Source organism: Camponotus vicinus, unplaced genomic scaffold, assembly GCF_025532165.1.
Source record: "Camponotus vicinus isolate PSW18456_S1 unplaced genomic scaffold, iyCamVici1.0 SCAF_4, whole genome shotgun sequence".
Lineage (NCBI taxonomy): Eukaryota > Metazoa > Arthropoda > Insecta > Hymenoptera > Formicidae > Camponotus > Camponotus vicinus.
The window spans coordinates 1,281,869-1,290,406 of NW_028141976.1; the positions used below are offsets into that span (position 1 = coordinate 1,281,869).

The window sequence follows — 8,538 nt, forward strand, 5'->3', positions numbered from 1 at the left end:
TTTTCCTTTTATATTTCAACTAGTTTTTCATTCTTTTAACTTTATATATATATGTATACACATATGTATACATGCAAATATAAAATTCACAAAAAGTGGGCGCCCGTTAATCTTGTTGCATTACTGCTTTCTGCCACGAGAGGCCAGAAAGCATTTTCAGGCTGTATCTCGGTCGTAAAACAATATGTTAGAGGAACAAGGATAGCATGATTGTCGGTCCTTTTCTGTCTTTCTTCTCTGCGGTGCATCCGCGTGAGCAATGCAATGGTGTTTGTACGTATACGGACATACACCTCTACATAGAGACCGAGAATTTATTTCTCAAGTTGGTTACCCTGAAACCGGAGTTTCGCATTGTCACCGCGTGAGGTCTCCAATATCAGTTCGGAGTTTGCTCGTCACTTTAGCCTACGGCACACGGTACAATTTTTCGTACTGGATTTGATAAGATTTAGTAAAATATTAGAAATGCTGCATTCTGATTGGTGCATTTTTAGTATTTTACTAAATTTTATCAAATCCAGTACGAAAAATCGTACCGTGTGCGGTCGACTTTAAACATCTAATATAAACTATATGTATAGCTATAACCAGAGAAAGCGGCCATCCCGTTTTAACGGGCATATTGTCCTGATGCGCCGTCTGAGAAAGTGGACGTGAACTATGTTCGTTACGCTCGGTAACGGTATATGGTTCGTATCCGTGCTATGGTTCATGTCCGAACTAGATAAGGCGGACTGACAATGAGTCAGACAAGAATCGATAATGAATCGCCCTGGCTTTGTCTCACTAACTGTGCGGCGATAGGCACGAGGCGAGCTAACGGCGATTTATATCGCAAAACTCATGTCTTTCACCCCTGTCGGTTTTTTTAATTATTGGTAAATATATATTTTTCAAATAATTAATAGAAAATATACATGTGAATAGGAATAATATCTTACTTTGATGCATTTGTCCGTAATGTTAAAATCTATCGTATTTATATATTTGTGCATTATAATTGAAAATAAAATTTAGTATGTCGGGAATTAAAAGTATTTTGAATTATATTATAATTTAATATAAGTAATGTATGATTAACCATATTTATTTACAATATGTAATTTAAATATTTAGATATTTCGATAATTTCGATATTTCAATTTATTATAATCTATATATCTGTATTTATTATAATCTATATATCTATTTGTTTCTATTAATGAATTAATAAATGTACATACATACATACATATATTGTAATGTCAGACACATATGTATGTGTCTTTATTAATATAAATACACATATGTACATATTAATAACAGATATAATAAACAGATTGAAATAATCTATATAAAATTAAATATTGCAAAAATAAATACCGTTAATCATATATCATTCATATTTAATTATAATATAATGCAAAATACTTTTAATTCTCAAAATGCTATAATTCTCAAAATGCATAAATATCTAAATATCTACTATATATTTGAACGTTGCACACAAATCAAAATAAGATATCATTCGTATCGACATGAACATTTTCTAATTAATTATTTGAGAATATATAAAATAAAATATTAATTCATAAAAAATAAAATATATAAAATATCAATAGTAAAAGAATTCATTAAACTGATTTAAACTGATTTATAAAACTGAATTTAATATATTTAACAATAATGCGAAAACTTATGACTGTAGATTTATCACGAATGGAATATATTAATTAGAAATATAAATTATGATAATAGTAATTTTTTATCCACGAAACATTTGGAGATAGTTAATAAAATTACGTTCTGTTTAACATTTTTTTATTTTTACAAATTAGAGTACACTTATTTCTCCACTAATCTGGATGCGAATTGATGAAATATTTTTATTCAATGCAAGCTTTATAATTATTCCTGAATTTCCAAATGTCATAATTTCGCGGCTTTTTAGTACTATGAAACAAATAAAGCACGACAATACGCCGAGAATAATCAGTCAGCGTAGCGAGCTTTACGAGTGACGTTCGGTTCTGCGGTGCTTACAGTATATTACAATATACAGGGTGTCCGATTCGTGAGGGACCAAACGTAAAGTGATGATAGATTGGGTCAAACTAAGAAGAAAAGTCCTCTACCATTGTTAATTACAAATTACATATTTTTTTTTAAAAACAACTGTTTTTTCTTTACACCAATTGATTCCTCTCATTGTGTTGTATATAAAAGTATTAAGGTAAGATAATCGAAAAATGAATATTTTACTAAATATTTTATGGTTTATGTAAAATTAAGAAATTATTTCAAGCCTCATAACTCGAAAAGTACTCAATGAAGAAATACTTTATTATAGTGTTTTGGAAAGCTCTCGAGATAAGCTATAAGAATACATAATAAAAAATAGGGGGTCCCATTTAAAAAATTAAAGGTAACCTTCATGTGACATTTTTGCTTATTACTTCATAATTATTGCGAATTTTGCAAAATGGTAGAGGACTTTTCTTCTTAGTTTGACCCAATCTATCATCACTTTTCGTTTGATCCCTCACGAATCGGACACCCTGTATACACGGCTCTCTTTTTCAAAGTTATATTCTTTTTAGCGATCTGTAAAATCTGTGTGTTTTGCAACACGTGTTGCCGTTTCGTTTATCTGACATCTGATCCGGCATCCGATTACCCGTCAATATTTTCGCGTATACGCGTATATGTATATTTCTATCGTGTCGGTTCTGTGTTTGTTTTTTTCACGTGTTGTATTTCTTCTTTTTAAGTTTTTTTCATTTTTTTACTTCATTTCTAAATTTTTTTTTCGCATCGCATTTTAATAAACAATGTCGAGTCAGTGCCCTGTAAATAGTTATTATGGTAGGTGTGTGTACAAAGAGTGCAAGAATGGAAAATCGCATGGAAAACGACTATTCAGATTTCCAAAGCAGGAAGATGTAAGATGCAATATGTGGATACACAATACAGGTAGGTCTCTGTGCAATAATTATGTCATTATTTTATATATTGACATGCTAGCAATGGAAAATCCGAGTATGTGTTACGTATACAGGGTGTCTCATGTAAAGTGTCCCACCGAAAGTATATCTCGTACAAGTACAAACTGGACTAAAAAGTCTTATATGATTTTGCAAGCAATTACAGCAACGAAAAGATAAGAATCGGGCGGCGTACAGCCAAACTTTATTATTGTGCTTTATTATTCGCCGCTGGCATGCCTAGCGCGTACATCCCACGATTTAGCCACACGAATGAGACGTGCTCATCAGCTCTTCTTTAATTAATCTCTTTCTTTAATAAATCTTGAAATTTTACGATGTTGTTTGCAAAATAGTATAGGACTTTTTAGTTTAATTTAACGAGATCTACTTGTATTTTCGGTAGGACACCTCAGATATGCTGTAGAAATATGTGAAGTATATAATATAAGTTTATAAATTTTATATATAAATTTAATATTTAATAATTATATATAATTATATTTACAGATTTAAAGATATAATTATATTTACAGATTTATACTTCCTCTCTTTCTTTTGTTTAATTTTTTATTAATTTATTTGAATATTAATGATAAATTTTATTAAATTAATTAATAAGAATCCATTAATATATAAATATTTAAATTAATTTAAATTATTAATTTAATATATAATAATTTACGATAAATAAATTTATTAATATATTTTATTTATTAATATATTTATAAAAATTATTTAATAATTATATTTGTAATATTAATGTAAAAAATGTAAATTTTCATTTTTTAATTTATTTTTTATCCATTTATGTATTTTTTTTAAGTAAGCAAATTTTTAAATCTCAAAAAAACTCGGTGGCGACGACGGCGACGGTCCCGACGGCTATGGTGGCGACGACGGTGACGGCCCCGGCGACCACGATGGCCTCGGTGGGGCCGACGGTCTCGACGGCCATGGTGGCGGCGACGGCACCGACGGTCCCGACGGCCACGGCAGCTTCGGTGGCGACGACGGCGACGACTCCGACGGCCCCGACGGTGTTGACAACCGAGCCAATTATATTAACTGTAAGTAAAAAATTAATAAATTTTATATTATAACCAATATTCATATTATAATTAACATTTTGATGGCCGCATATATCTCATGTTATCCGTGTGCGATTGACAGTGTTAATAAAAGGAATCGCGGAATGTTTTGCTTTATCTTGCCTGATTTTTTGTCTCACTTTCATATATATTTAAGAAAGCATATTTTTATCTGTCATGTATATGTCATATTTAACGTCTTGCACGCGGATATTTCAGAATTCGCCTTAGAGTTAATATAGTTAATAATTTATCAATAATTTATCATATTAATATTATATTACGGTAATATAATATTGATTATACACATATATTTATTTTTTTAAATATAATATTTATTACATAATAGATTTATTTTTTTGTTGCAAACAGAACAGTTGCAAACTGTAATTAGCAATATTTTTGTCCAAAGAGGAAGATGGAGGGATAGAAGGGGATGGAGAGATAGAGGAAGAGGAAGAGGAAGAGGTAGAGGTAGAGGTAGAGGAAGAGGTAGAAGCCGGGATAGAGGTGCAGGCGAAGGCAAAAGTGATGACATAAAGATATTATATTATGAGAAATAAAAAACATGTACACAATAGAACACGTCTCCTAAATACAATTTTTGAGTAAAATATATAAAATTTTAAATATATATGTGAAACTTTTTTTTCCGATATTTTCTATCCTTTTTCCGATATTTCTTATCCTTTTCGAAATATCAATAAGTTAAAAACGAGACGGGGAAGACAAATCGCTATTAGCTCGCCGCGTGGTTTGCTCATGCGTTGGTGAGACAAAGCCAGAGCGATTGATTGTCCGTCTTTGTCTGACTCTGTCCATCTTATCTAGTTCGGATATGAACCATAGTATGGACACGAACCATGTATTGTTACCGAACGTAACGTACATAGTTCACGTCCACTTTCTCAGACGGCGCGTCAAGCGTCGAGAAATTTGCTTCTGGAGGACAGTGGCTATAACCAGCTAGTATGTGCAGAGAGAAGAATGAGAGGTGTCACGGCCCGCTTTTAGGTGATCCCTGAAAGCGATACGCCCTCTGTGGACCTTGAAAACGTGCACCTAAACTACGAAGCCAAGGTGCACGAATGTTCTCAGAGGGTAACATATAAGGTGCACAATTTCTGGTTGTTCCGTGCTATGTGCACAAAATGTCGGTAGCACCAGTGCTGTACAGCAAGGTGCTCACGTATATCAAATAAATTTTAATATAAATGAGAAATGACGAATTTGCGATCCTCTCTCTCTCTCTCTCTCTCTCTCTCTCTATATATATATATATATATATATATATATATATATATATATATACAGGGCGATCCTGAAAAACGTTATGTCTTTAAAATGACGTATTCCTGACACCATTCTAAGACAATTTTTCCTTTACCAAAATTTGATTTGAAGCGTAGTTTTTGAATTATGAGCAAAAATAGTTAGTAAATCACGCGTCGGGTACAGAAGGCAGGCAGGAGCGGCGCGGCGTGCCGCGAGCGCGGGCGCAGCTGACCGCCCGGGTGATTATCACCGCATGAGTCGCTAACTATTTTATCTTATAACATAAAATTATGCTTTAAATAAAATTTTGGTAAAGAAGAAAATGTCTTAGAATTACGTCAGAAATACGTGTTCCTTAAAATAACGTTATTTTAATAATGAAAAGTTGTTCCGGATCGCCGGCCGTCCGACGTTGCAATCAGCTGATTGCTACACGCGATGTGTGTATGGCGGAGTGTGTGCGTAAGAGAGAGAGAGAAAGAGAGAGAGAGAGGGAGGGTAGGAGGGACAGACATTCATACACACGCACGCACTTTTTTCTCTCCCTCTTTCTCTCTTTTACGCAACACTCATACACTCTCTCATTCAGTCTCTCACTCACACTCTCTCGGTCACTCACTCACTCACTCACCTGCTTACTCACTTGCTCACTCACCTTGTAGCAGCGTAGCGAATCTTCATGCTATGTATTGTTGTTATCTGCTGCACGGTTATGATTGCTAGAGATGCGCGACACATCGAAATTTTTTCGATTATTAGTCTCACACTCGATTGACACAATACAGATTACACGATAACGAGTTTACTGTTTATTCACTCACTATTGATTTATCGATACCAAAAATTACTTTCAAAGAAACGCGAATGCAAACAGCACATGACTCGACGCGAAGCGACGGACCGCGGAGACTGCGCGACCACAAGAGTTATGTAAATAAATAAAAATATGTAATTTGCAATTAACAATTCCATATTTTTTCTTAAAAACAACTATGTGTTTTCTTTACACCAATTGATTCCTCTCATTATTTTGTACATAAAACTATTAAGGTAAGGTAATCGAAAAATAAATATTTTACAAGATATTTTACGGTTTATGTAAAATTAAGAAATTATTTCAAGCCTCATAACTCAAAAAGTACTTAACGAAAATGTACTTAATTATAGTGTTTTGGAAAGCTCTCGAGATGAGCTACAAGAATGTACAAAAATATATAGTATGTTCCATTTAAAAAAATTGAAGTGACCTTCACGTGACCTTCAAATGACTCTTCAAGGTCAAACCAATGATACCATCTTATGGCCCCCTCGAAACCATACAACTTTTGTCTAAAACATTTTTCTCTCCCGGGCTTGGTTTTCGAGATATTCGACTGGTCGGATTAAAATGAAACACCCTGTATATACAGGGTGTTTCATTTTAATCCGACCAGTCGAATATCTCGAAAACCAAGCCCAGGAGAGAAAAATATTTCAGACAAAAGTTGTTTGGTTTCGAGGGGGCCATAAGATGGTATCACTGGTTTGACCTTGAAGAGTCATTTGAAGGTCACGTGAAGGTCACTTCAATTTTTTTAAATGGAACACCCTATATATTTTTGCACATTCTTGTAGCTTATCTCGAGAGCTTTCCAAAACACTATCATTAAGTACCTTTTCGTTAAGTACTTTTTGAGTTATGAGGCTTGAAATAATTTCTTAATTTTACATAAACCGTAAAATATCTTGTAAAATATTCATTTTTCGATTATCTTATCTTAATACTTTTACGTACAAAATAATGAGAGGAATCAATTGGTGTAAAGAAAACACATAGTTGTTTTTAAGAAAAAATATGGAATTGTTAATTGCAAATTACATATTTTTTCTTCAAAACAACTATGTGTTTTCTTTACACCAATTGATTCCTCTCATTATTTTGTACGTAAAAGTATTAAGGTAAGATAATCGAAAAATGAATATTTTACTAGATATTTTACGGTTTATGTAGAATTAAGAAATTATTTCAAGCCTCATAACTCAAAAAGTACTTAACGAAAAGGTACTTAATTATAGTGTTTTGGAAAGCTCTCGATGTCAGCTACAAGAATGTGCAAAAATATATAGGGTATTCCATTTAAGAAATTTAAGGTGACCTTTATGTGACCTTCAAATGACTGTTCAAGGTCAAATCATTGTCACCATCTTATGGCCCCCTCGAAACCAAACAACTTTTGTCTGAAATATTTTTCTCTCCCGGGGTTGGTTTTCGAGATATTCGACTGGTAAGATTAAAATGAAACACCCTGTATATATATATACAGGGTGATTCTAAATAACTTTATGCTTTTGCAAAAACATAATCTTGACCGAATTCTAAGACGATTTTTCCTTTGGCAAAATTTCATCCGAAGCTTAGTTTTTGAATTATTAAAGGAAGTAGTTAACGTATGACGGGTCGAATACAAGAGGCAAGCAAGGGTGACGCGATTCACCGTCAGACGCGGGTGCTTACGCGGGGCGCCTGCTGCGATCAGCTGGTCGCTATACACATACAGACACACATGCGAACACATACATTCTCTCTCTGTCTGTCTGTCTCTTTCTCTCTCTCCCCCCCCTCTCTCGCTCATTCGCCCACTCACCTGTTTTTTTTTTTTTTTTTTTTTTTTTACGAGAGGGGAAAATGCATTTTATGCATACCCACCGGTCGATCCAGTGAGTTATGTGGGACTCGAGTACCAAGTCGAATTACCAACTCGGTACTCCCTACCCACTAAAAACCCCTCTCTTTTCACGAATTTCCTTTGACACACTGTCCCTCTGACTTCCCGAGATCTGTTTTCACATAACGTCAAAAAATAGTTATTATTACCTTGTTCGATGACTTTTGATGTATTGCTGTAATTGCTTGAAGGAGAAATGAATTTTCCGATAGATCGTACGTTCTCAAATTTAACGTAGATATCACGTTGCAAAAGACAAGAAATCCACACTAAATTATTAACTGAAAGTTTTTCTCCTTTCATGAACTGTATTCTTTTATAAACTTTAACGTAATCACATTTATTTACTCACTCGATGAGACGAGAAATTTACTAATGACTCTCACTAATCACTATCACTTACACCTTGTATATAGAACGACCACCATTTTCAATTTTCATACACCGATTGTTTCGAAACTTTATCAATACTAAAATCTATCTATTCGTAGTTTACGTTAC

General features: G+C 33.5%; 1 protein-coding gene across 3 annotated transcripts; it reads left to right on the plus strand.

Annotated features, from left to right (window-relative positions):
- Positions 1–12: 12 nt before the first annotated feature.
- Positions 13–4,892, plus strand: LOC145970133 (uncharacterized). 3 transcript variants are annotated; one of them, XM_083096621.1, is made up of 4 exons: positions 13–692; positions 2,852–2,955; positions 3,793–4,036; positions 4,430–4,892. In XM_083096621.1, the coding sequence occupies exons 1-4, from the start codon at positions 690–692 to the stop codon at positions 4,445–4,447; spliced, it is 369 nt and encodes a 122-aa protein (XP_082952747.1). In that variant the 5' UTR covers positions 13–689; the 3' UTR covers positions 4,448–4,892. The 3 variants fall into 3 exon arrangements, with proteins under 3 accessions (XP_082952747.1, XP_082952748.1, XP_082952749.1); XM_083096622.1 differs by having other exon boundaries at positions 4,470–4,892; XM_083096623.1 differs by lacking the exon at positions 13–692 and adding an exon at positions 701–881.
- The last annotated feature ends 3,646 nt before the right edge of the window (positions 4,893–8,538 follow it).

What these genes read in the sequence shown, in the direction of transcription:
- LOC145970133 (XM_083096621.1), top strand. An exon ending in TATGTGGATACACAATACAG is followed by an intron (nt 2,956 to 3,792) that starts GTAGGTCTCTGT and finishes ATTTTTTTTAAG; the next exon opens with TAAGCAAATTTTTAAATCTC.